A 27,864-nucleotide genomic window follows, 5' to 3' on the forward strand; every position below is an offset into this window, starting at 1 on the left:
GTAAGGTTGATGGTTCGAATCCCTGACCAGACTACGTGAAAAATCAATCGATGTGTACTTGAGCAAGGCACTTAACCCTAATTGCTCTGGATAAGAGCTTCTGCTACATTACTCAAATGTAAGTAGCCAAGAGCCAGTACAATAGGGGCGGGCTTTCTATGGCGTGGGCGTTTCTTACCTCGTCTTGGCGAGGACACGGGTCGCAGTCAGACCTTTCTCACCTGTGAATGATAGAGTGGGTGGATCATAGTTTAGATATGTCCACCCCATTTCAGTCACGCCCAGCGCAGAGACAACAGAAAGGGAGATAATTGAGAAGGAAATAATCTGCAGTAGGGTTTCTTGAGTTTGCTGTCGCGCGGAAGAAGTTGCCTTTGAAAACACGGAAACCGGTAGAGCAAACGAATTCACCCCGTAGTGCCTACAACCCGAGTAGAAGGTAAGTTGTTTTTAATCAAGGTTACCTATCAGTCGGTCCCTCCGTAATCCTCGTGGGATGAGATCTGTTTATAATATGTTAGTACTCTCTTCGAGGTCTGTTGCGGGGAACTCTACGAACGACGACAGACAAGTAGGTTATTTTTTATTAGTTCTGTGTCATGTGCGCTTTTGCGTTTTTATCGCGAATGTAGATCGAAAGGTGACGCGTCCAGCAGCATCCGCACTACTCGACGTCAAGGTAGCCTTGTCACTGCTTCAGGTGAGAACGTAGTCGGTGGTAGTAACGAAGGGACACTTGGAAAGATTGCAAACTAACGTTACATTGCTAGTTGATGGGATTTAATATTTATACTCTCTTTCTAGTCATTTCACATTAGTCCCGTCAAACTTGCATTGTTGCAGTTTGATTTTAGCCATTGAGTAACGCTAACCTGGATAGCAGCATCTGCAAGGGTAAGCCAATTGTAGGCTACCTATACAAACAATGATTATTTCACCTTGTCATGGTAAGTAATTAACAATGACAACACCCAGCCAATGTCCAATCCTATGCTCTGTTTCCCGAACTTGGTGGCTATTCCAAACCACAGCCATCAACCCTGTAGTAGTGCACTTTACGTTGACCAATTTACTGTTTTCGGGAAGCTACGCTGAAAATATAGTTCACTAAGCTACCAATCATTTCACACTGAAAGAAGGTGAGCTACCCTACACTAAAGCTACCCTAAAAAAACACATGGTTTACTCAACTGAAGGCTAAAATACACTTTGATTAAATATGACCCCAAAGTGATTTGTTCTTTAAATTTGTAGTCTGACATTTCAGAAAATGTAAAAGGTATATTTTAGCCTATTAAACAAACCATGTTTCAAGTGAGAATTAGGCAGGTCTGATGTGGAAAAATATACATTTGCCTACTAAATATTTAAATTACTAGTTGGACTAAATGGAGTACACTGCTCAACACTGCCAATGTATCTGATGTTTGCTTGTCTTGGTTTGAAGTTGTAATTTGAGACCATGGCTTGGAGGGTTGGTTGGAGCACAAAATGCACGCACGCCCTGATATGGATCTGCCCTAAGGATACACAATTTGCACACACTCGCATTCAAATGGTTTTGGCACCTGAAATACTGGGTCTCGTGTTTGTTGTTTCGTATGGTAAAGGTGTGGCATTCAACTATCCACTGTTGAGCCAAACCTGTGTTCAGTTCAGTGAATGTCCTACTCAGGACACTGTGCTGTCTCCAAGCTATTTTAGCAGAATGCAATGTTCCTGGTAGGAATCAAGTCCTTCCTTGGGGACTAGACCATACACACCTTAAAATAGAATTATATGATTAGTACATGCATAGCTATTCTGCAATCATATCTACCATCTTGCTTAGTTACTTCCCCCACCCATTTTATTATAGATACTAACACTGTTAATGCCGGCCTCTCCTAGTACCTGCATTAACTAGATGATAAGAGACAGCCTGGTCTCAGACTACACGTAACATAGTAAATCCGGGGGGGACGCAAATTAGTATGATATGTTACATTTGGTATAGTAGGGCACCAGGTAGCCTAGTGGTTAGAGCGTTGGACTAGTAACTGAAAGGTTGCAAGATCGAATCCCCGAGCTGACAAGGTAAAAAATCTGTTCCTCCCCTAGGCCGTCATTGAAAATAAGAATTTTTTTCTTAACTGACTTGCGTAGTTAAAGTTAAAATAGTTACGTATCACAAGGTTATTTAAGACAAAAAAAATAAGTAGGGTGGTTGAGCGGGCAGAAGTATAAAGCGCATTTCTTGTAACCCAAAGGTTGTGTGTTCTCATCACGGGCAGTTTTAGCAACTTTCCGACTACTTTTTAGCTACTCTGAAACTACTTGGCATGTTGGCTAACCTTAACCCCCTAAACCCAGCTAACGTTAGTTACCTAGCTAACAACAAATTTAAATTTGTAACAGCACATGAAATGGATGATGGACATCCACAAATTAATACATACCATACGAAATGTAACATCATACTAATTGGAGTGTCCCAAATTTACATTTTACATTTTCCCAAGAGTCAAGATTTTAAATAGGGGGGCATTAAGCCTACCTGGAGTGCCAGATGGGTGATGTTTGCACTGTTGGGACTATGCCATTGGTTCCATTGTGCCACGAAATTAAGCCCAGCTAGTATTTGACCGATTTTTCAAAATGCTGTTTGTTTAAAACCAGGTGTGTTGAGGTCACCACTGGCTAATGTCTAGCTCTGACAGACTTGCCCTGCTGTCCTCAGCAACACGTTTCAACACCTCTCTACACACTTGTGTTCTTGGCCTCCATTCAATCCAGTCTTTAGCTTGGCTTCCCCCTGCCCTTTTAACAGCCAATCACATGCCACCGCCATCTGCAACAGCTTGAGCTGTACGACTTTATTATGCTGTCTGACAACAGTTTTGAGATACAATGACTGCATAACATAGGTAAATGACACTGGTTGGTAGCAGAGTTGGATGAGTTGCCATACAGGATTTATAACAGGGTTTCCTAACCGGCTACCAGGCCGCCAAATACATTTCTTATTTTTCCCGCTGGTTTAGGACTCATTTTCTTACCTTTGTTTTTCAAGTACTTTAATCTAATTGGGCAACTGCAAGACGAACCATGCCGAGGTCCCTCGAGTGAATGGATAAGGAGTTGTGTTAAAGGGCAATTCTGCCACTTTTCAACCTCAATCATTATCTCCAGTGACTTTTAAACTTTATGTGCATTTTTCAAATATGTAGATGGACACTGGTGTTGTGCTGGAGATGATGGAAATTAGGTTGAAAGTGGTGTAATTGCCCTTTTTAATTGACACACTAGTCATTTGAGTTGGCAAGCCAGTCATACGAGTTGAAAGGTGACTAGGAAATCCTTGACAGCCACAGCCCACTGCATGGGCTTACACTCTGATCCCCTTAACACTGTATGACAATGGGTACCATCAATTGTGGATGTCAGTTGTGTCCTTTTCTAGACTGAAGTTGGGCAATAAGACCCTCAGGAAATGCATGTGTCAACACTGCAACACCATATCACGCAACTTCCTGTGGAAGTTGGCCCACAGTTTGCACTTTGTTGCTGAAAACCCACGTTCATGTGAAAGTCTCTCATTCTCATCTTGTCTGCATTTCCTCATGTCTCCCACGAGAACCCATTCCTCCTATGTGTTTCAGATGGGGCTTATGTACATGAGATCAGCCTGATTCCCAGATCTGTTTGTGCCAACTTCTTGTCAGTCAGTGTCATTTTTCGGTCTGAGTGACAAGGAGTTGGGATCAGGCTAGCATGCCTGGGTCATCATGAGTGGGAACAGTCCTGATTTTTCAGCTGTCTACTCACTGGTTTTCTCTGGTTTAGTAGTCCACTCCTGCTTGCACATGTAGTGGGCAGCCAACAGCATGGACACAGATCTTAAGGTGATCATCCCCCTCTGTCTTTAATCAGAGCATCAGTCTGAGCCCATAATGAACTTAGACACCTGGATGTTATCCAGCTGGATGTTATCGCTCTGTCCCTCTCTATCCCCCTTTCTCTCTGTCCCTATTATTTCACACTTTCTCCCTTATAGGGGGGACATGGGTTAGAAACACAACACTGTTTAGTGTCACCACCTCTGGCACTATGGGTACATGATCAACACGCGGTGATGTTTTGCTTGGAAGCAGGAGAAAACCTTAAAATATATGCTGATAGATCTGGACACAGCTTCATTAGCCTTCAACCAGTATAAGGCAGCGTTTACACAGACATCCAATTCTGATCTTTCTTCCACTTATTGGTCTTTTGAACTATCACTTAAGATCTTTTCAAATAAGATCCAATTAGTCAAAAGACAAAATGGGAGTTCTGAATTGTGCTGTCTGTGTAAATGCAGCCTAAGAGGCATAGAATTATAATGGTGGACAAGGCAACCCTGTACAAGTTATGTAATCCTAAAGATAATGATCTCACCTGGAATGTAATTACAATGTTATCATGGAGGTAAAAACTGGTTACGACTGGGTGTTAGTCTGTACTTGTAGCCTGAGGCCATGAGTATGTACACACACACACCCTTGAAAGGGTCATAGCTAGAGACGCAAGCAGATAGAAATAGAAATTGACCTAGAATACCTGGGCCTGTATTCATAAAGCGCCTCAGTCTAGGAGTTCTGATCCAGGATCAGCCTTTTGGATCATATTGAATAAGCTTATGGACAGGTGGGCCCTTATCCTAGATCAGCACTAGAGCTACTCGGAGACGCTTTATGAATACAGGCCCAAGGATAGAAGGGGGAAGTAGTAGGTTAAGATGTGGATCTGTCTGTGTATTCACCAATTTAACCTGAAGAGTGAAGGTATTCTTAAAGAGCCATGGTGTCTGTTCTTAAGGGAGTGGTGGCTGAGTATAATGAAATGTTTGTCTAAACTTGCTCCAGACATTCCTCACTGGCTGTCCTGTTTTCTGTTCCCCTTCAAAGGAAGTTAGGGAGCCCTCATTTGTCTTCCTCTGACTGGTCCACCGCTCTTTACTTGTCTGTAAGACAATGTTATGTAATACATGACAGCTGGAGTGCATTCGTTATGGCACACCGTAGCAACATTTTTTTTTGCAACAACACACAAACCAAGCGATTCTTATTAGACTAAGTTCAGGTAGTACTACCCTTCGATGTTGTCAACTTCATCGAGCATAGGCATCAAGCTATAACGGGAGTGTTCTGTTTTTGGTTATTAAGGGACAGGAAGACAAGGGGAAGGTTAAGGTGCATCTATGGAACAGTTGTGGGAGAGAAGTGCCCATCTCTATGTAGGGAGCAGCAGGAGTGAGAAAGACCAGCTTGTAAGTGCCAAAGGTCACGATGGAAAGGTGTCACTGGTTTTGTGTGTGTGACTCCAATGACGTGTGCATGCACAATTCCTGATTGTCACAACCCATTTAGTCTGATCCAGTTTATGCTTGGCCAAAGTCAGTCCATAACGCCTCTTATGTCTCATGGGGACAATCTACCAAGCTTACAGAGGATCATCCTCATAATACATCCTCATAGTACAACCTCTAGCGTGCGCGAGCGTGTGCCTGCAGGGGTGTGTGAGCGTCCTCTCATACATGGCAAATATTCCTGAGAAGCCCATTTCATGTAACACATGTTTATGTCACGCATAACAATGCATTTTCAGCAAATGGGAATCTCATGTTTAACATTGTAGAACAAGCTCATGTTCAGCGTTCTCAACAATGATCACCTGTTCTGAAATGGTTACAGTCATTTGATATAGGTCCATGCTGCGCATATGACCTGAACTTAGACAGGTTGAGTGAATTATACACTTAAACATTTCACTCTAACGTCGTCTCTAAGGTGCTAAATCCAAGGAATGGGACGCCGTATGACCAAAATAATTACATCAGTTGAGTTGTACCTTTTACTCATTTGGTCTGAACTGCACCTGCATGCTGTTTGTGGTTGCCCCTCACTTTAAAGTATGGCATTTCGACCAAAATAGTAACAATCTTAGGTTAGCTCAGCATGTCTGCATTTTTTTTTCCTCCTCTGGACACTTGTCCTATTTTCCCTATCCGTTCTACAGCCATGTCAGAAACAAATCAGTTATTGTACAGGGAGAAGCCGAACTCGATAAATCCGGTCATGTGTTCAGTACAAACTCATGGGCCAAACCATGATCATCAATTTATTTTTCACTGGGTGTTTCCATGTCTTGTGTTTTTCCTCTCTGCTCTACAGCCACTATGTTCTGGCTCACGTTCCTTTCTCCAGCCTACCTCCTGGGTGGTCTTACTGTTTGTTATTGTCTTCGTCCTACAGTCACCATGTCGGAAGCGGACAAGTTCCTCTACAGAGATAGTGGGAAGGTCGCCAACCCCCTAGACCAGGCCGACTGGGCCACCAAGAAGCTCGTATGGATCCCTTCGGAGACGCTGGGGTTCGTGGCCGGCTCCGTCAAGGAAGAGAAGGGAGAGGAGTGTCTGGTGGAGCTAGCCGAGACAGGCAAGAAGGTGACTGTGAACAAGGACGATATCCAGAAGATGAACCCTCCCAAGTTCAGTAAGGTGGAGGACATGGCCGAGCTCACGTGTTTGAACGAGGCTTCAGTGCTGCACAACCTCAAGGACCGCTACTACTCTGGCCTAATCTACGTGAGGGTTTTGCATGCTTCATATGCACATATTGACATAAAGACAGAATCCACATAAATACGTGTAAAATAACACAGGTATACAGAAAACCCTTATCCAGAACAATTTACATTTCTGATAAATACACAGCACTCTGGACAACTGATTTTTGTAACGGTTTTGTAACTTGGTATAGATGGTTAGTGTTGCCTGTGTGCTCAGTCCCTTCTCTTGTAACTTTCAGACCTACTCTGGCCTCTTCTGTGTGGTGATCAACCCCTACAAGTACCTTCCCATCTACTCCGAGAACATCATTGAGATGTACAAGGGCAAGAAGAGACACGAGATGCCCCCTCACATCTACGCCATCACAGACAACGCTTACAGGAGTATGATGCAGGGTGAGAGAATGTGATGCCACACACCTGTGCCACATACACACCTGTGACGCGCGCACACACTCACATGTATTTTCTGTCTTCTATTTCAGATCGTGAAGATCAGTCCATCCTCTGCACGTAAGCTATGTCTCTGCTCAATCTTCCCTGTTTTATTTATGCTTGTTGTCTAGCTCCGATGAGATGTCTTTTGCCGTCTGTTTCCTTCAATCAGCAACTCCTGTTCTCTCCCTCCTGCTCTCATTTCTATCTAATTTCTCTCCTCCCTTTTTCTCTCTCCTTTCCTGCAGAGGAGAATCGGGAGCTGGAAAGACTGAGAACACCAAGAAAGTGATCCAGTATCTGGCACACGTTGCCTCTTCCTTTAAGTCAAAGAAAGACCAGGTCAGTACCAGCCCTCCTTTTCACCTCACTCCCCCTCTTCCTACACCTCCATTCTCTGTCCTCTGTAGTTTTCCTGTTCTGCTGCTCATTTTCTCATCCCCCTGTACTTATTCCGGGTAGTTGTCCCTAACATTCCTGTTTCAGGCCAGGACCTGCCTGCCTCACTTCCCTGTAGTCACCAGTGCCAGTATTCATAAACCGTCTCAGAGGGAGTGCTGATCTAGGATCAGCTTTAGCATTTTAGCTCTCAATATGAGCGAAATTACATGGACGGAGCGACCTGATCCCTGAGCAGCACTGTTTCCTACTGAGACGCTTTATGAATAGGGGCCCATTTCCTGAATTCAGGTTGTTGAATACAGCCCATTGACATTGGATGGGACTGTAATGACTGTTGCATGACACTGTATTAGTTTGTTTTACCACTGTAGGCTAGTACTTGTGATAAACTCTTTCTCTTATCCATCGTTCCCATCTCTAGGGTGCAGCGTTAGCACATGTGAGTTAATCGCTCGCCATCTCTCCCGCTTGCCAGCGTCCCCCCCCCCCCCGATGTACATGTATGTTCTACTAACTGCAGTCTGTCTGCAAGCTGTGTGGTGGTGTAATGTACAGGTGAAAGGATGTATTTGAGGTGTGGTGAAGTGTTAGGCTAAAAAGAGTACTGCGGGATATTTCAAATGACTGCATAGTAAAGCAGATCAAGTAACAATGCTTTGGACTGTTGACACAGGCCGCCCAATTCTGATCTTTTTTATTTTCTTCACTAACTGGTCAAAAGACCAATCCGATCAGCTCTGAAAAAGATCTGATATGGAGTGGGGGGAGATCAGAATTGGGACGCTGTGTAAAAACAGCCCTAGAATCAAATTTAAGTTTTGTGTTTAGCCATCAGCAAAGTGCTCATGAGTTAGGCCACATTAGTAGTGAAGGGGTAACCCAATCATGTTTGTCTGACCTGTCCCACTCCCTGGCCTTTGTCCACCTCATCTGGTTGGTGTTAGAACAAGTGGACAACAACAAAAGCTGATTTATCTGTTTTGGGTGTTCCATGCCTGTGTGCTGTCTTGGGATCTTGACGACTGTCTCGAATGTACTTTAAGTGCTTATCTTTTATGCTTGTAAGGCTGGGCTTGTGGTTGGGACGGGAGAGTGTGTCGGAATGTGGAATATTTAACATGAATGAGTGTGGGGGTTTATTTGGAAATTATAGCTTCCCTGGGGTCATACTTTCTTGGTTTGTTTCATAATGGTAGCATATCCTGCTGTTTACTGCTTAAAGCTATGCACACCTGCTAATTTATGTCTATGATAACTGATCTAAGGCAATATACACTCGGGACAGTTTCAGGTACACCATCACATTCACGAAAAATGGTTTGCTCCTACAGACAGTGAGTCAACTAGCTGTGGCTTGCTATAAAAAGCAGGCAGATGAGCATTGAAGCATTCAGTTACTGTTTTATTGAATGTTAGAATGGGCAAAACGAGTGACCTATGACTGAGTGTGGTATGATCGTTGCTGCCAAGCACCCCGGTTCCAGTCTCTCGGAAACGGTCGGCCTCCTGGGCTTTTCACTCACGACAGTGTCTAGGGTTTACGGAGAATGGTGCGACAAACAAAAAACATCCAGTAAGCGGCCGTCCTGTGGGTGAAAACAGCTTGTTAATGAGAGGTCGAAGGAGAATGGCAAGAATTGTGCAAGTTAACAGGAGGGCCACAAACAGGCAAAAAACGGAGGAATGCATAACTCCTCCATCCTTGTCACGGATGGGCTATTTCATCAGACGATGACACGGAGTTCCACTCCGATCAGTGGCACGCAATCGCCAACGCTGGACACTTAAGGAGTGGCGAAACATTCCTTGGTCCGACAAATCCTGGTTCCTGTTGAGTCCTGCTGATGGTCAAGATTTGGCATAGCACCATGAGTCCATGGCCTCATCCTGCCTGGCGTCAACGGTAGACTGGTGGTGTCATCGTTTGGGGAAGGGTTTTCCTGGGGCACATTAGGTCCCTTGATACCAATTGAGCAACATTTGAACACCACGCCTTGTAGAATTGATGCCCCGGGTCCAACCCGATACTAGATGGTCATACCTAATAAACTGGCCGCTGAGTGTACGTGTGAATAACATGGCTATAGTTCCACGACAAATGCATGGAGTCAAGTGGGTGCTCCCAATGCTTCTCGCCAAGATGAAATGCAATGCTTGCAGCGATGAATTAAGGAGTTGCAGCATCTTACTGCATGAATGCCCATGTTGAGTCATCCTGCCATCCTACTGCCATAATGATAACATTTGGTATACCTGTGAGTATATTTGTGAATATACTGCATCTATATGTTTTTTCACCAGGGGGAGCTAGAGAAACAACTTCTGCAGGCTAACCCCATCCTAGAGGCCTTCGGAAACGGCAAGACGGTCAAGAATGACAACTCCTCCAGATTCGTAAGAACCTTCTTTTTTTTCGTCTTTGCGCAATTATGTGGTGGCGATAATGACGAGACCATTATTGACTGTAACTGGATCCACTGCCACCTGGTCATACAAGTGACAAATCTCGCCTTCTCTCTCTTTCTAGGGGAAGTTTATCCGGATCAACTTTGACGTCAATGGATATATTGTGGGAGCCAACATTGAAACTTGTATCCTTTTGATCAATACGTCTTCATAGTTCTTGAAGGACATGTACAGCCTTCAAGCTAGAATCGTTAGTTGAAAAAGCTGAGGGATGGGCTTGGATAAATAAACACACACAAATTCATGGCTAGAGCTATGGGTGTGAGGACTGACCATCCATGATGGCAACATTTTAGTGTCAGCCATGTCTTGAAGCTATACAGTGTTTAACGTTTACATTTGTTTACAAACATTTGGAGTCAAACAAGCTTATATTTTGGGTTCTGGGGGTGCACGGCAGTATAGCTAAGCTAATGAGGCAGTTTAAGTTATTCTTCAAGAATCAATGGGTATATATCACTAAGTCCAGAAATAGGTGCAGCAACAATGGATTGTAGCTTTAACATCAAATATTCCACAACTTATTGGTTGTCTGTGGTGGGTTGTTTTTTTCTTGACGAACCATGTTGCCAGATCTGCTGGAGAAGTCCAGAGCCATCCGGCAGGCTAAGGATGAACGAGCCTTCCACATCTTCTATTACATGCTCACAGGAGCTGGGGACAAAATGCGCTGTGAGTGACCAACAAACTCATTTTTACAATTAATTAATTATTACATTTTGTCATTATAGCAAAAACTCTTATCCAAAGTGACTTGGAGGAACAAATAGGATGAGTTCCTTGCTCAAGGGTACATTGAACCAACAACCGTTCGGTTACTGGCCCAACGCTCTTAACATGCCGGCCGTTATTATTAATATAATGTAAAATAAGTTTTGATTTTAAATCAAATTATATCCAGTAACACTTTACTTGAAGCCAGCCTTATAACTTGAAATAATTAAAGCATTTCTCCCCTATTTCGTGGTATCCAATTGTTAGTAGCTATCTTGTCTCATCGCTACAACTCTCGTACGGGCTCGGGAGAGAGGAACAGCGCGCATCCAACCCGGAAGCCAGCCGCACCAATGTGTCGGAGGGACCTGGCAACCTTGGTTAGCGTGCGCTACGCCCGGCCCGCCACAGGAGTCGCTGGTGAGCGATGAGACAAGGATATCCCTACCGGCCATACCCTCCCTAGCCCGGACGACGCTATGCCAATTGTGCGTCGCCCCACGGACCTCCCGGTCGCGGCCGGTTACGACAGAGCCTGGGCGCGAACCCAGAGGCTCTGGTGGCACAGCTGGCGCTGCAGTACAGCGCCCTTAACCACTGCGCCACCCGGGAGACCATATCTTCCTTTTATAATGGCTTATGTGTTTTCTCTTTAACCAGCTGAGCTGTGTCTGGAGGACTACAAGAACTACCGGTTCCTGACCCACGGGAACGTGACCATCCCTGGTCAGCAGGACCGTGACCTCTTTGTGGAGACCATGGACGCCTTCAACGTCATGAGCATCCCAGAGGAGGAGCGGATAGGTACAAACTCCCCTCTGTCACACCTGATTCTTAGCCTGTAATAGTACAGTATTCAAATAGCTTTTTCAAGATCAATGCAATTTCTGTAAATAACTGATAAATTGTGATTGATGGTCTTGTACTCCATCAGGTCTTCTGAAAACTGTGTCCGCCGTTCTCCAGCTGGGTAACATGAGCTTCAAGAAGGAGCGCAACTCTGACCAGGCCTCCATGCCTGATGACACAGGTACTTTACATCTGTTTTTCACTAATCATTTCTGGGGTTCCCCCAGGATCGGTACTGGGTTCATTTTTTGTTTTAGTTCGTCAGTAACTCAACTGTTTCTACTAATGAAGAGCTCTGTGATTTCATTGAATCAAGTGTGTTCTGGGTTGGAACAAAAGTGTGCACCCTCTACTCCACAACTTGGGTCCTTAATGACACTTTGTCTCCTGCAACCCTCCTTCATGGCTTCGACAATCCCTTACGTTCTCCATTCATCCAACACCAACCACTCACCCACCCCTTTCTCTCTCCCTCAGCGGCCCAGAAAGTGTGCCACCTGCTGGGCATGAACGTGACCGACTTCACCCGGGCCATCCTGTCCCCCAGGATCAAGGTGGGCAGGGACTACGTTCAGAAGGCCCAGACCCAGGAGCAGGCTGAGTTTGCGGTGGAGGCCCTGGCCAAGGCCTCCTATGAGAGGATGTTCCGCTGGCTGGTGATGAGGATCAACAAGGCCCTGGACAAGACCAAGAGACAGGGAGCCTCCTTCATCGGCATCTTGGACATAGCTGGCTTTGAGATCTTTGAGGTGAGATGAAGATCGTGGGAAAGGGGTTTGTTTGTTGGTCATTGAATACAAAACAATGTATTGGTGTGAGTGGTCATTGATTGTCAATTTGTTTTCAAAATGCATCTTTATCTCTATTTAGATGGTGCGTGGACATCATTACTGCTTCTCGCATTAAGATAAACGTTGCATTTCTGAGTTCCCACCAACAAGGTCTGTCTAATTCATGTGTACCTTCTGTCTTTTCCCCGCTTTCTCCTGTAGCTGAACTCGTTTGAGCAGCTGTGCATCAACTACACCAACGAGAAGCTGCAGCAGCTGTTCAACCACACCATGTTCGTCCTGGAGCAGGAGGAGTACCAGAGGGAGGGCATCGAGTGGAGCTTCATCGACTTCGGCCTGGACCTGCAGCCCTGCATCGACCTCATCGAGAAGCATGTAAGTATATTGCCGCTACCACCTCTTCACTAATGGACCTGAGGCTTATGTGATTTGTTCTGTTCCAAATTACACGTTGTCTTTGAACAAGCATAAACAGCAATCCAGCCGATGGTTGTTTACCTGGCTGCTGTCACCAAATACAAACTTAGGCATTTTTTTCTTCACAACCAATGCAAGTCAATATCCCCTAAAGTTAGCATGTCCTGCACAAACCAACATGCACTGAATTTATGTCTCCACCTTTCTCTCTGCTGTTCCTAGGGCAGTCCTCCTGGTGTGCTGGCTCTGCTGGATGAGGAGTGCTGGTTCCCCAAGGCCACGGACAAGAGCTTTGTGGAGAAGGTGGTTCAGGAGCAGGGAAACAACCCCAAGTTCCAGAAGCCCAAGAAACTCAAGGACTCTGCCGACTTCTGCATCATCCACTATGCTGGAAAGGTCAGTTTACCACTCGTGGGGAATCTAATTGGGTGGTAAAATGTGGGACTTTTTTGGGAAGTTTTCAGAGATCCTACAACTGGGTTTTCTGAAGAAACTTAGTTTTGCAACCCTTATTTATCTTGAACCTGAGACTTGGTAATACCACAACTTCTTGACAGGTCAGCTATGTGATCACAAAATGGTTCCTCCCCAGGTGGACTACAAGGCAGATGAGTGGCTGATGAAGAACATGGACCCTTTGAATGACAACGTGGCCACGCTGCTCAACCAGTCCACTGACAAGTTTGTGTCGGAGCTTTGGAGAGACGGTAAGTCTCGTGAGATACTGAGATGTGACTAGACCTGTGGCGTCTGAGGGGAGGAGGGCTCATAATGATGGTTATCAAATTCATGAAAACCATTCATTATGAGCATCCTCCCCTCAGACACCTCCACTAGACTAGAAAGTAACTGGGTTGGGCTGTAGACTCAATAGTGTCACCTACTGTTGGTACATGGAAATGCATGATTGGTGTTGGCCAATAGAACTACAGCAACCTTTCTGTGTTTGAACTGAAAGTATATGGTGAAAGAACTGCAGGAAAGATGAGTTGATAAGTGTTATCTATGATCCTGTTGCTCCTTTTCATTCTCTCTCAGTGGATCGTATTGTGGGCCTGGACAAAGTTGCTGGGATGTCTGATGGGGGGATGCACGGGGCCACGAAGATCCGAAAGGGCATGTTCCGCACCGTGGGCCAGCTCTACAAGGAGCAGCTGTCCAACCTCATGACCACTCTCAGGAACACCAACCCCAACTTTGTCCGCTGCATCATCCCCAACCACGAGAAGAAGGTATGGTGTCTACAGACATCAACTCTTCCATTGATCAAAGTGTTTTTGACTATAAACTTAAATAATAAATGTATGATAAATACGAGGCACAGGCAGTTGGTCTTTGCTTTAGCACATATACTATAAAATGTATATTTAAAATCCTGCCTCTTCACTTCGTCACTCAGGCTGGTAAGCTGGAGCCCCACCTGGTTCTTGAACAGCTGAGGTGTAATGGAGTTCTGGAGGGGATCCGTATCTGCAGACAAGGCTTCCCCAACCGCATCGTCTTCCAGGAGTTCAGACAGAGGTAACTACGGGAACTTATCTTTGTGTGCTCATCTCCTACCTGTTTATCAGCTTCACTGTGAGCAGACTAGCCTGTTACTGTTTTTCAGTGTCTTACCTTAAACGTCTCCTGTTTTCCCAGATATGAGATCCTCACTCCCAACGCCATTCCCAAGGGATTCATGGACGGCAAACAAGCCTGTGTGTTAATGGTAAGAGGCGTCAGAACAAACCATCATTCAGCAGTCTTCCAATGTCATTCCCAAATATATCATCCTCTCTCTCCTTCCTCTTCCCAGATCAAGGCCCTGGAGCTGGATTCCAACCTGTTCCGGATTGGCCAGAGTAAGGTGTTTTTCCGGGCCGGCGTCTTGGCCCACCTGGAGGAGGAGAGGGATATTAAGATCACTGACATAATCATCAGCTTCCAGTCCTGGTGTCGTGGATACGTGGCCCGCAAGTAAGGAATCTGTCATTTAGAGCAGTAACTTGCATAGGTTTGGCTTGTGATATTTCTACTGTATATTAGTTGGTGTGTGAGCATTCTATGCACACATATTCCAATAACATAATTTATATTGGTGAACTGTTTTTATTTTCTGTCTTCAGAGCCTTTACAAAGAGACAGCAGCAGCTGACTGCTATGAAGGTGATCCAGAGGAACTGTGCTGCTTACCTCAAACTCAGGAACTGGCAGTGGTGGAGGCTCTTCACCAAGGTACACACACTGTTGCAAATCCATATGGGAGCATCCTAATATCAGTGTTGCAGACCTCATCCCCTACTCCTCAGCTACTTGCATTGTCTTGAGTCCCCGTCCTCTTCCCCTACTCCCCCAGGTGAAGCCTCTGCTGCAGGTGACCAGGCAGGAGGAGGAGATGCAGGCTAGGGAGGATGAGCTGGAGAAGACCAAGGAGAGGCAGCAGCAAGCTGAGGAGCAGCTGCAGGAGTTTGAAGCCAAGCAGCAACAGGTATGGAGGGTCCTTCTAGTAATTCTATTTCTATGAATTGGACTAAGCCCCAAATGTAAGGTAATGACTGGTACACTCAGAATGATTATGAATTGGTGCCTTTTCAATATGTCTTATTGGTGTAGTTTCCCAGATTGACTCGTCCTGGACTAAAAAGTATTTATCTGAGTCACCATTGAGTTTGCTATTTAGTCCAAGGCTTAATCTGTCCAGGAAATCACCCCTAGTGTCTTATACATTGTTGATGGATGGAGTGAATTACTTCCGTCATAAACCAAACAGCATTTCAGCCTTGCTGTGTATCATTGCCCTGTTTCTAACACATGCCCTTCCCTCCCCAGCTGAATGCAGAGAAGCTAGCCCTGCAGGAGCAGCTGCAGGCGGAGACGGAGCTGTGTGCCGAGGCAGAGGAGATGCGCTCCAAGCTGGCCACCAGGAAGCAGGAGCTGGAGGAGATCCTCCACGACCTGGAGTCCAGAGTGGAGGAGGAAGAGGAGAGGGTCACCCAGCTACAGACCGAGCGGAAGAAGATGCAGACCAACATCACGGTAGTTTTTTTGTTTGTTTTATATATTATTTATGGTGGACTGTAACTTTCCTTTAATTGAGCCTTGTGGTCAACTTGTCAGACAAATGTAAAGATATGAACTTGATTTCTACTATTAAATTGCCTTTGGTTTTCATTTTCCCTTCCATTTCACCCTCCAAGGGGTGTGGTGCTTTTAATGAACTTGGAGAGGAAGGGAGTGATGGAAGGATTTGAGGTGAAAACATCTGAATGAAAACGTTCCATCTCTCTCCCTCTGTCCGTCTGTAGGACCTGGAGCAGCAGCTGGATGAGGAGGAGGCAGCCAGGCAGAAGCTGCAGCTGGAGAAGATGACCACAGATGCCAAGCTGAAGAAGATAGAGGAGAATGTCATGGTGCTGGATGACCAGAACAACAAACTCAATAAGGTTTGTAGTACAAGTTGATGCATTAGCATGTTTTTTTCAGACGGATGGAAGAATAAAATAATCAATTAGGCAGTTATTCATTCATCCCAGCAATAAAGCAAGTAATCATGGACCAATTTTTATTCAGAGTAAATTAGGGGGGTTTGTGGGGTTATTTGTTTACTTGCAGGAGAAGAAGCTGTTGGAGGAACGTATCTCAGAGTTCACCACCAACCTGACTGAGGAGGAGGAGAAGTCCAAGAGCCTGCAGAAACTCAAGAACAAGCACGAGGCCATGATCACTGACCTGGAGGGTAGGTGGACCGTAGACATACAATGACATAGATTCTAAGTTTGAGGTGAACCACTTTTCCTTGTCTCTTATCCTTCGTCTGTACTGATTTGAAAAGCGCCGGTGAGAGCAGTAGTATTGAGACAACCCTGGTTTCCTCTCCCTCATCAGACCGGCTGAGGAAGGAGGAGAAGAGTCGTCAGGAGCTGGAAAAGAACCGCAGGAAGCTGGAGGGGGACTCCACGGAGCTGAATGACCAGATGGCTGACCTGCACGCCCAGATAGCTGAGCTCCGAGCCCAGCTGGCCAAGAAGGAGGAGGAACTAATGGCTGCGCTGGCCAGGTGAGGGGGAAGAGCAATGCTTGATTGGAGAAAGGGGCCTAAATTCATTTTCTGATGTGTGTATTTTTTACATTTTATAAATGACAGCGCATGAATGAAGAAAAAAAACGCAAGGCCACATTTAATTAGCTTGCGGCCCGCATTTGGTTGGCCTGAACGAGATGTTTTACTTTCCATTGATAGAGTTTGATCTGCTGTTTATTAGGATTTCATTTAAGCCCATACAGTAAAATCAAATAATCTTGTATGACTTTTAATTTCAATGCTTTACACTCTAACCCCCATCCTCCTTTACTCCCCACCACCCTCCAGGATAGAGGAGGAGGCCGCGGCCAAGAACACAGCCCAGAAGAAGATCCGGGAGCTGGAGGCCCAGCTTTCTGAGCTGCAGGAGGACCTGGAGCTGGAGAGGGCTGCGAGGGCCAAGGCTGAAAAACACCGCAGGGACCTGGGAGAGGAGCTGGAGGCTCTGAAGACTGAGCTGGAGGACACACTGGACTCCACTGCAACACAACAAGAGCTCAGGTACTGGGAGCGTGCATACACACACACACACAGTTGGAGGTGAAGGACAGTGGTTTACTATGCGTAAATGTCAAGTTTTAGTTATAGACCATTACCTGTTGAGAAGACACATGGGGCCAGTCCTCAATTCCCCTCTTCCTCCACCACTTTTAATCGCTCCGTCGTGTTGTTCAGAACCAAGCGTGAGACTGAGGTGACCCAGCTAAAGAAGGTTTTGGAGGACGAGGCCAAAGTGCACGAGCAGCAGGTGGCCGACATGAGGCACAAACACAACCAGGCTTTTGATGAGCTCAACGAACAACTGGAGCAGGCCAAGAGGGTGAGGGCTCTTTTTACTGCATTATACTGTTCATATGTAGGCATCATGGGGTGGCAGGGTAGCCTAGTGGTTAGAGCGTTGGACGAGTAACCGAAAGGTTGCAAGTTCAAATCCCCGAGCAAATCTGTCGTTCTGCCCATGAACAGACTGTTCCTAGGCCGTCATTGAAAAATAAGATGTTCTTAACTGACTTGCCTGGTTAAATAAAGGTGAAAATAATAATAATGGGAATTTCTCTCTGTTGGGGGGGGGGATATGGTTCTTTAACATGAATGGTGGAATTTTATATTGCCTCTTGATTTGACCAGTCAGCCTGTATGTAACATTCAAGGTTTTACTGTAATAGTTTGTATTTCATATTGAAGTTTTCATCAGCATGAATTTATATAACCAACAGTACAATATGAACATGAACTCTTTCTCTAAAGTAAAACAAGCTGTACGTTATAGTAATTCGGTAGAGAACCGCCTATGTAACCTCCTGCCCATGTGTCTGCTCGTTCAGAACAAGGCGTCAGTGGAGAAAGCCAAGCAGGCTATGGAAAGCGAACATAATGAGCTGGCCATCGAGCTGAAGACCCTGACCCAGGGGAAGAGCGAGTCAGAGCAGCGCAGGAAGAAGGCTGAGACCCAGGTCCAGGAACTGCAGATCAAACACTCTGAGAGCGAGAGGCAAAGGAAGGAGCTGGCCGAGAAGGTGGCCAAGATGCAGGTAGGTGTGGACTGGATGTTGGATACTGTGGCTTGGCTGTTGCTGATGGAGAAAGGGATGACATGAGGCAAGAGGGTGAATGAATGGGGTATCCAGAACACTTTGGGGGATTTCAAAGTATTATGTTGGTGGATGGATAGATTAACATTATACAATAGTATTTGTCACATGCACCGAATACAACAGGTGTAGTAGACCTTAAAGTGAAGTGCTTACTTACGAGCCCTTAACCAACAATGCAGTTCAAGAAATGGAGTTAAGAACATGTTTACTAAATAAACTAAAGTACAAAATAAAGTTATATACAGGGGGGGGGGGGGGGGGGTCGGTAATTTGTACATGTAGGTAGGGGTGAAGTGACTGCATAGATAATAAACAGCGAGTAGCAGCAGTGTAAAAACAAAAGGGGGGGGGGGGGTTAATGGATGGTAATGAATATATGCATGTATATTAGGGATCATGGATTGACGTGGTTCTGGAGGATGTGGTTAAATAGCTGTTAATTCCTCCTTTCTGTGTCTTGTCTAGTCTGAGCTGGACAACGTCAACAGCGTGTTGAGTGTGGTTGAGAGCAAGTCCATCAAGGCAACTAAAGACTGTTCCACTGTGGAGTCTCAACTGCAGGATGTACAGGTACGGTCACACAGGCTCGCCAACAGGCGCGCACACACCCATGTTGTGCTGTTTTAGAAAAGGCCTTAAAAGCACACTAATCATATTTTCCCTCATTTTTGTTGTCTTTCTAGGCGCTCCTCCAGGAGGAAACTCGTCAGAAGCTCTCCTTCTCCACTCGTCTGCGTCAGATGGAGGATGACCAGAACAACCTGAGGGAGACGCTGGAGGAAGAGGAGCAGGGCAAGAAGAACACGGAGAAGCAGCTCTACACCCTCCAAGCTCAGGTTAGTACCAGCTCGTTCCTCTGTCCCTCTTATTTCCATAATACTATCCAGTTTTGTCCCCTTTCGTGCATGTATTACACCACCTTACTGAATGCTTACAGAAGTCTTCCTATTTTCTCAAAATTCAGATTTGAACTATGCCATCTTGTACACTAGGACATACAGACCATGAAGTCTGAGGCATTTAATGTATTTTACGTATTGACACGACTTGATGCTTTAGCTTGACCAATCGGCACTACCGGTACATTTCATGTGCATCTCTTCCTCTCCCTTTTTTTACCTTTTTCTACCGAACTTCTCATACTCTTCCCTTATCCTCAGCTGACGGAGATGAAGAAGAAGATGGAGCTGGAGACCCAGTCCCTGGAGGGGGCGGAGGAGAACAAGAAACGTATGCAGCGGGAGCTGGAGGGCGTGGTCCAACAGCTGGAGGAGAAGGCATCGGCCTACGACAAGCTGGACAAGACCAAGACCCGTCTGCAGCAGGAGCTGGATGACATGATGGTGGACCAGGACAACCTCAAGCAGACTGTGTCCAACCTGGAGAAGAAGCAGAAGAAGTTTGACCAGGTGAATTGTTTGATGGGTGATGATGGCATAGAGGTTCTATAGCATCATATGATGATGAATAGATCAATCGTTTTCGGTTCATATTTGCTTCGAGCACTATCAAAACAAAAAAATTGGATTTGACTCTGTCTTACTAAAATACCTTCTCGCCTGTCCCTGTAACAGATGCTGACTGAGGAGAAGAGCATCTCCAGCCGGAATGCTGAGGAGAGGGACCGGGCTGAGGCAGAGGCCAGGGAGAAGGAAACGCGGGCCCTGACTCTGACCCGCGAGCTGGAGACCATTAAGGACCTGAAGGATGAACTGGACCGAGCCAACAAGGTCCTCAAGGCAGAGATGGATGACCTGGTCTCATCGAAGGACGACGTTGGTAAAAGTGTAAGTCCGATCGCGAATGTTGTTGTGGAACTATTGCTAGTGGGTGAATCAAGTTCTCAATTCATTGCGTCCTGCCTTATAGACTCCTAAAAATGCAAATCCAGTCTGACCTTCTCCTCCAATGTGTTTTGCAAATCGTGAGGATAGTTTGGAACATTTTCCAAATGCCGCAAAACGTGAATGCACCATTCCTCCCTCATTGTTGAATGAAGATGTTTTTATTTTATTCCTCTTTGCATCTTGTGCAGGTCCACGAGCTGGAGAAAGCGAAGCGTGCCATGGATCAACAGCTGGAGGAGATGCGCGTGCAGCTGGAGGAGCTGGAGGACGAGCTGCAGGCCACGGAGGACGCCAAGCTGCGTCTGGAGGTCAACATGCAGGCCATGAAAGCCCAGTCCGACAGGGACCTGCAGGCCAGAGACGAGCAGGGTGAAGAGAGGAGGAAGCAGCTGGTCAAACAGGTACTGGGTTGTGTTCATTACATGCCAATTAGAAGAAAGCAGTCTGAAACCCGGAACAGACAACTTATACAATAAGAAATGCTAATAAAATAAATAAAATTTTAAAAAAACTCTAACCTAATAAACACAACCTTGGATCTGTGTGATGTTCCCCAGGTGCGTGAGATGGAGACCGAGCTGGAGGATGAGCGCCGGCAGAAAGCCCTGGCCACGGCTGCTAAGAAGAAGCTGGAGGCAGACCTGGGAGAGCTGGAGGCAGGCATCAGCATGGCCAACAAGGGCCGTGACGAGGCCCTCAAACAGCTGAAGAAACTGCAGGTAATACAGAGGCACGCACACAGGAGGGCAGTGTGAGTTTTGGGCTACCTTTTGAGGCACTCTGCTTTTACTGGTATTTCTAGGATTGTTCGTGTTGCTACATGTAGGAAATGTTTTGTAATTGACACAAGCTGTTTCCAGTCAATTAAAAGCTGTTGGCTTACCAGTCGCTAGACCCGGGTTCGAGTCTCGGTCTAGTGGTTAGAGCGTTGGACTAGTAACCGGAAGGTTGCAAGTTCAAACCCCCGAGCCGACAAGGTACAAATCTGTCGTTCTGCCCCTGAACAGGCAGTTAACCCACTGTTCCTAGGCCGTCATTGAAAATAAGAATTTGTTCTTAACTGACTTGCCTAGTTAAATAAAGGTAAAATAAAATAAATAAAATAAATAAATTCGCGACATTATACTTCCATGGTTGGTTTCATTGACTCTCCCCTTTTTTAACTGACCCTAATTGACCAATTTATTTTTCCTACGACTTCCAAGTCCGTTGGCGAGGATCAGCTTGTGCAAATTGAGGTATAGAATCAATGATCTACAAAAAGTATTCCCTGCCAAATAATAGGTTTTGTGCATCGCGTTATGTTATGGGGGTGAAGGTTAGTTTTAGGACAAACACACTACCATGGTACACTACCACACTCCATCCCCAGGTGGCAGCAGCAACTGGGTCAAGATGCTGAGCTAAGCCTTTATTTGCACATAGGTGCTGCCAGTGAAGATGCTATGCCAGCTGGGACACTGACTGTCTTGAGGCTGCTGGTTGTGTTTGTTGGCCACGAGGCCTTTTGTTTTTAGTTTGGGTATACCTTCTGTAGGCATTTGTTTTGTCACCACCTGAACAAATAATAACCTGCTTGGACTGGCCGACCAAGTTGTCATGAAGGTGCTGGACCTAAGGTAAGGTGGCTTGTTCCTGGGGTGTGTTCAGTTATATTGAACATTTGCTATGTTGTGTAACGGTCTGTCCTGAAAGACGTGTTTCCCCAAAATGTTCTTGAAGCTATGTTTGTTCCATGTGGTGGGGTGTTGGCTCGACGCATGAAGTTACTTATTTAAAAGGATAATGCAAGATCTTCTACAAACCCAGAATCTGATGACCTTGTGGAAACCATTTGTTTGTCTCTGCTTGCTGTCTGAATTAAGTTGGCAGTTTCGTGAGCGAATGCTAACTAGCATTAGCGCAATGAAGTCTACGGGTAGCAATGCAGATGTTTGTACCTAAAGTAAGCTAGGAGATCTTTGGCGCAGTGCTAGTGAGTTTCAGCTGATGGGTTTTGGTCAACAAATGTTTGTGGTGGCGGCCATGAGGTTAGAACATTGTTTGCAGTTGGTATTTATCTACTCTAGGGCATTTAAATATAAAAAAAAAAATCTGTTTTGCAGGATTAGATTTCCCAGTTGGGAGTCTGAGTATCTGTTAGCGCTAGGCTAGTGGCTAACTGTTGCTATGGTTGGTAGCATTGTGAATGGCTTGCTTTTTATTTATTTTTTTCCCCCCTCGCAGTGGTTCTCTTAGGCTTGGAGCATGTGCATGTGTTTGGTTAGCGGTGAGCTAATGGCTAACTTGTCAGTTGATTTATTGGTTTTCTTTGGCATACTGATTTTACCTATGGGGGCATTTGAGCCAGCAGTGTATTGTGTAGGGGTAGAGGATGTTGGTTTCCTCAAGCTAATGAGGGATCAGTTACTGCAGGTGGCAGAAATGCTGGAGGTTGAAAATGGCAGAGAAGTTGAACACGGTAGAGGTTACTTTGAATGGCCAGTGCTTTTTGTGCTCCTTGGTACATCTCAAACCTTAACCCCTACTTTAAGTATCTTTTTCAACTTCAAATGGGGGACGTCCCAAGGATCCCAGATGACGAGGATTGTTTAACAGACAGGTGCGTTTTTCTCCACTTGGTGGGTATGGCGTGATGAATGACGTATTTAAAGGACAGTGGTCATGCTAACAGGGTTCCCTAACTCCCTTTGTCAACTGGTCATTCAGAACAGCACTTGATTAAATGACTTTCCACTTTTTTGTACTGAATGCAGCCCGAGCGTAGTTTCTCAAGGGGCGTTTTGAGTTAAGCCCAGTTTGTAAAGTTAATCATCTTTAGAGTGCTGATGGAAAAAAAACACAAAAAAACGATGGCGGTGGATTTGTGGGGGGCCCTGAAATTGTTTTTGCTAAACTAGATGGTGGCTCCCAGGAAATTCTTGTCTCTAGCTGAGACCTTCTGGGCAGAGATGTGTGCCTTCTGCAGGTTGAGAGATTCGTGTGTCTGTTTACAGACATGTTTCTTGTCAAAGTAGCTAAGGTTGTGGTTCCTCAGCAGGCTGACCGTGAGCTTGTTTGGGTGTCAGATTTATCTGACAATTTTCTCACTAAACTGTGTGAGGGAGATTCTTCCCAGTCGTGATGCTAGTGTGAATCTGCTGGGAGACCTGATCTGGTTTTTGCAGGGTTTCACTGCTGTTTTTGTGAGGAGAATCAAGAGCTTGAAAAATAGTTTGGAAAAGCCAGATCCACTGGTTTTGACATTTCCTGTTGAGGCGCGGTTGACAGTTCCTGTAGCATGTAGGCTTAGTGAGTCTCCTGTTAAGGTGGAAGAAAGTGAGGATATGGCTAGCGGTTTCCTTCCAGTGAGTACTCTGGGCTGAGGAAAGAGGATTTGGGGAACAGGCTTGTTCCTAGTGACTTTTCTGAAGTTGGTTAATGTTCACTTGTCCCTGGCGGTGGTTGCTCTCATCGGTGCATGCATATCAGATGGCACTTGGTGCTTGTCACCATGGGCCTAGTTAATGGATTTGGTCTGAGTTTAGAACCAGAGGGGTCACAGCTGGTCCCTTGAACAAACCAAGTCAGACTTTTAGCAGGAAGTAATTACCTGAGTGCAGAGCTGTAAATTTGATGGGTTTTTGTTTTAACTGGCTTCTGGTTTTGAGAATGGTTTGATCTCTCACATACACAGTAACCTTCTCTATGCACCAAAAATGAGTTGAAGGCATGTTTAACAGCTGTTAGGTTTACACCGACAAAAACGTAGTTTACTGCTCACTACAAATTAGGCAGTGTGCGGTCTTTTTCAGTAGAAGGATACCAAGCCCTACAGTCTGGTGTGGTACTTGACTCAGTCCTTTGGTTCTCTCCTATACAGGCCCTGTTGAAAGATCAGATGAGGGAGCTGGAGGATCTGCGTCTGTCCAGGGACGAGGCCCTCAACATGGCCAAGGAGAACGAAAAGAAGGTCAAGGCAATGGAGGCTGACACCATCCATCTCCGGGAGGTATGTCTGTCTGCAGGGCTCTGGCTCACTGTCTCCACCCCCACTGTCTATGTTCTTATACTCCTCTCCATCTTCCATAGGAGTTGGCGTCTGCTGAGCGAGTCAAGAAACAGGCCCAGACAGAGCGGGATGAACTGCAGGATGAGCTCAACAGCCACAACGCTAAGAAGTACGGCTCATAGAAACACTATGAAATTGCATTGATTTGCATGGAATTTGCAAGTTCTGTCATGGTTTTCTTCCTCCCAACCAAAATGTCCTCCCCACCCTCAGTTCCCTGACGGTGGATGAGAAGAGGAGGCTGGAGGTTCGTATCGCTAAGCTAGAGGAGGAATTGGAGGAGGAGCAGTTGAACACAGAGATGGTCAACGACCGCTTGAGGAGAACCACGCTGCAGGTAATGAACTGATTGCAAAGCAGAAGAGCTGTAGCGAGGAAAGTGTTTCATTTATCTGGGTTAGTCACAAGGACATGAAGGGAAAAGAGGGATTCTGGTTGTAGAATAATTGAGTTTGTGGTGTTTCAACCTGAGTCATTAGAGCTCTATTTGTAGGAAAAGTACTCCACTGAGACAAATACACCATGTCTAACGTTATGGGCTGGCCACTACATTGTCCAATTCATCTCAATGCATAGTCTTGTTCATACCTCCACACACTCCGCTCTAGACTGACCAGCTGACCATTGAGCTGACGGCGGAGCACAGCACCGCCCAGCGCCTGGAGGGGACCCGGGCCCAGCTGGACCGGCAGAACAAGGAGCTGAAGCTCAAGCTGCAGGAGCTGGAGGAGACTGTGAAGTCCAGATACAAGGCCTCTATCGCCGCCCTGGAGGCCAAGATACTGCAGCTGGAGGAACAACTGGACTTGGAGTCCAAGTAAGTAAAAACCATTGGCACGGTCTCCCTTGGTCTTTCCTCAATTCCTCACGTCCTCTCTCCTGGTTTCCTTTTCAATGTATTGTAGGAGAGGATCCAAGGTCCCTCCCCTTTGACTAACCAATGAATTTTGAGAAGCAGGTTAGGAGTAAACACCCCTTCATGAGTTATGTCTTGACTTTTTTTTCTGTTCTTAGGGAGCGTCAGCATTCGTCCAGGCTGGTCAGGCGCACGGAGAAGAAGCTGAAGGAGGTGCTGCTGCAGGTGGAGGACGAGAGACGCAACACGGAGCAGTACAAAGCAGAGGTGGGTCTACTCTGTGTAGAACTCAATCAGTTACCTACTCCAACATCAGTTGCCTACCCCTATATCAGTAGCAACATGGGTGTAACGTATATCAGTGAAGGCTGCTGAATTTCTAGAATGGAGCGAATGGCATCAAACCCATATGTTTGTATTTGATATCATTCTACTCCAGCCATTACTAGGAGCCAGTTCTCCCCAATTTAGGTGCTACCAACCTCCTGTGGTATGTATAGTCCCAGGTGCAATGTAACCAGACAAGCGAGACGACGGCTGCAAATTCTATTGTAAAGATCTGGGGAGTTAATTATTCAGATTGTTTTGCAACGGAAACGTTTACTCTAGGAACCAAACGGAAGTCAATGGAGAGGGACCTACCTGAATTTGTCCAATAAACTCTATTTTGTTGCACAATGTTTTCCGTTTGGAGTAAACGATTTCTGTTACAGAAACATTTTGCAAATAAATATATCCCAGATAATCTGTGCAGACCTGTCCTATATCTGGGAAAACAACAAACCCGCATGCTGTATAGCTGCAGCCCACTGAACCACCTTGCACAGTCACTGTATAGCCTCCATAGATGAAGGATACATATATTTGCAGCCACTGATCGAAGGTCCTCTGCCTGTACTCCACAGGCAGACAAGGCGAACAACCGCACACGTCAGCTAAAGCGTCAGCTGGAGGAGGCAGAGGAGGAAGTGACACGGGCCAACGCCAACCGCAGGAAGCTGCAGAGGGAGCTTGACGATGCCACTGAGTCGCAAGACGCCGTGACCCGAGAGGTCAGCACCCTGAAGAGCAAGCTCAGGTATGGTCTATCCCTCCCTCTACCCTATATTCATTAGAGTGAAATGTTGCACAAGGTTTTGTTAGAAATGGATCGTGTAGAGCAGGGTTTCCCAAATGTGGTTGTGGGGCCCCCCTGGGTGCACGTTCTGTTTTTTTCCATAGGTGTAGAATGTATGTCGGGTAGAATAAGGGATCATGTCAGAAATGTGCTTTTGGAAACATTCTGAATTCACTGAATCCAACAGCCTTTTTATAGTTATGGTGTTTTTGGCACACCTTTTTACAGAAATACAATGTGTTGGATCTTTCGACTTTGAACAAGCATAAAAGGATCTCAAAATGTATTTAAATAATTGCACAGTCATAAAAGCTGTTACCAAATATCTCTGAAGTCGTTGATTTACTCTTTGCAGGCGCGGGGACTTGCCTTTAAACATGCGCCGGGTCATGAATCGCACAGGCATGGGGGACAGTGATGAGGAGATGGATCTGACCAGCGACGCGTCCAAGCCTATACCTGAGTGAGATGAACGTGACAGGAGGGAGCAGCCAACTTTTACAGGGACCATACTGGAAATGCAACATTTATCATGGATTTAAATAGTGCATTCTATAGCTGCCTGCTCCATCAGCTATCCTTGCTATCATACAAATAATTGTATACCAAGATTTATACTATTCTCTTCCATGTCCATTTTTGACAATATGTTTTGTTCAGGTCGGACATCTGAGATCGTTCTCATAGATTTACTCATTCACATTCGAAATCTGTACAAGGCATTTTGTGCGTGTGTGCAAAACAAATCTGTGGCCAAATTATATTTTGTCATGAATGTGACTTTTTTTTTTTTTTTGAGGCTAGCGTTCCAAATATGTGACTTTCCAGATCCATTTTTCTACTCAGCCATTTTCAATATTATAAAAAGTATATTATTCAGACATGGTTTAGTGTGGCTAGAATACACCACTATCTGCTGCAACCTCTTTTTCCCTTGGAACTTGTATGATACTGTTTCTGCCATCTTTCACTGTGCACATGTGTTTTCTTTATGAATGCAGTGATTTAATATGGGTTATTAGTGTTGTATCATGTACTTCTGGTGTTTTGTTTTTTTTCCACTGGTATTTTCTGCACACAGTAGTACTTCACTTTTAATCCACATATTGTAGTACTTGCATCACATTAGGACATTTGTACACCGTTATTACATCTACAGTTAAAGCCTGCACTTTATACCTAACGGTCACATAGGAATGGAGTTGGTACATACACTGAGCATAACTGCAGCCTAAACACTTGCAAATCGTATTATGCTGAAACGTGCGTGGTCTTCTCCGATTTAGTTATTGGTCTCTTGAAATTATTGACTGCTTTGGGTTGATCCATGTGCTCTGCTAAATAGGGAGAATGGTGGTGGGTTAGATGGCACTCTTCTTTGCACATGAGTGGCAGTGAATACTACATGGTGTGAATTCTACTTCATATCGAAGAATAGATACTCTTTTAATCTAGCTCTGTCACTTTTTTGCTGTTATCGCACTTTCACATTTCAATTATTGAGTTTCTAGAGATTCTGCAAGATCTAGTGGGGATGTGCAATTTTCACTGTTTTAATGAATTGTAACTGAGGGGTATATTGACAATTTGTTGCCATGTGTCAATACAATTATATTAAAAGGATATGACTGCAATATTTAACCCTGAAATTAATTAATATTGATGCAGTG

At 45.4% G+C, this 27,864-nt stretch overlaps 1 protein-coding gene across 1 annotated transcript; it reads left to right on the forward strand.

The window, feature by feature from the left end:
• Window positions 1-169: 169 nt before the first annotated feature.
• On the forward strand, window positions 170-27,828 carry LOC139370326 (myosin-9-like). Its single transcript, XM_071109732.1, has 41 exons — window positions 170-439; window positions 6,276-6,607; window positions 6,831-6,987; window positions 7,077-7,104; window positions 7,275-7,368; window positions 7,850-7,867; window positions 9,730-9,822; window positions 9,956-10,019; window positions 10,468-10,566; window positions 11,269-11,412; window positions 11,543-11,638; window positions 11,935-12,206; window positions 12,450-12,623; window positions 12,888-13,061; window positions 13,258-13,372; window positions 13,704-13,897; window positions 14,065-14,186; window positions 14,307-14,376; window positions 14,464-14,624; window positions 14,774-14,882; window positions 15,004-15,135; window positions 15,477-15,683; window positions 15,953-16,090; window positions 16,260-16,383; window positions 16,533-16,704; window positions 17,017-17,229; window positions 17,404-17,548; window positions 18,054-18,260; window positions 18,789-18,893; window positions 19,007-19,159; window positions 19,484-19,732; window positions 19,898-20,110; window positions 20,359-20,571; window positions 20,728-20,889; window positions 24,033-24,161; window positions 24,242-24,330; window positions 24,435-24,558; window positions 24,830-25,038; window positions 25,236-25,344; window positions 25,983-26,155; window positions 26,550-27,828. Exons 2-41 carry the CDS (start codon window positions 6,281-6,283, stop codon window positions 26,659-26,661), a joined length of 5,889 nt encoding a protein of 1,962 aa, XP_070965833.1. The 5' UTR covers window positions 170-439; window positions 6,276-6,280; the 3' UTR covers window positions 26,662-27,828.
• Window positions 27,829-27,864: the final 36 nt, after the last annotated feature.

The sequence above is a fragment of the Oncorhynchus clarkii genome, chromosome 17 (genome assembly GCF_045791955.1).
Source record: "Oncorhynchus clarkii lewisi isolate Uvic-CL-2024 chromosome 17, UVic_Ocla_1.0, whole genome shotgun sequence".
Lineage (NCBI taxonomy): Eukaryota > Metazoa > Chordata > Actinopteri > Salmoniformes > Salmonidae > Oncorhynchus > Oncorhynchus clarkii.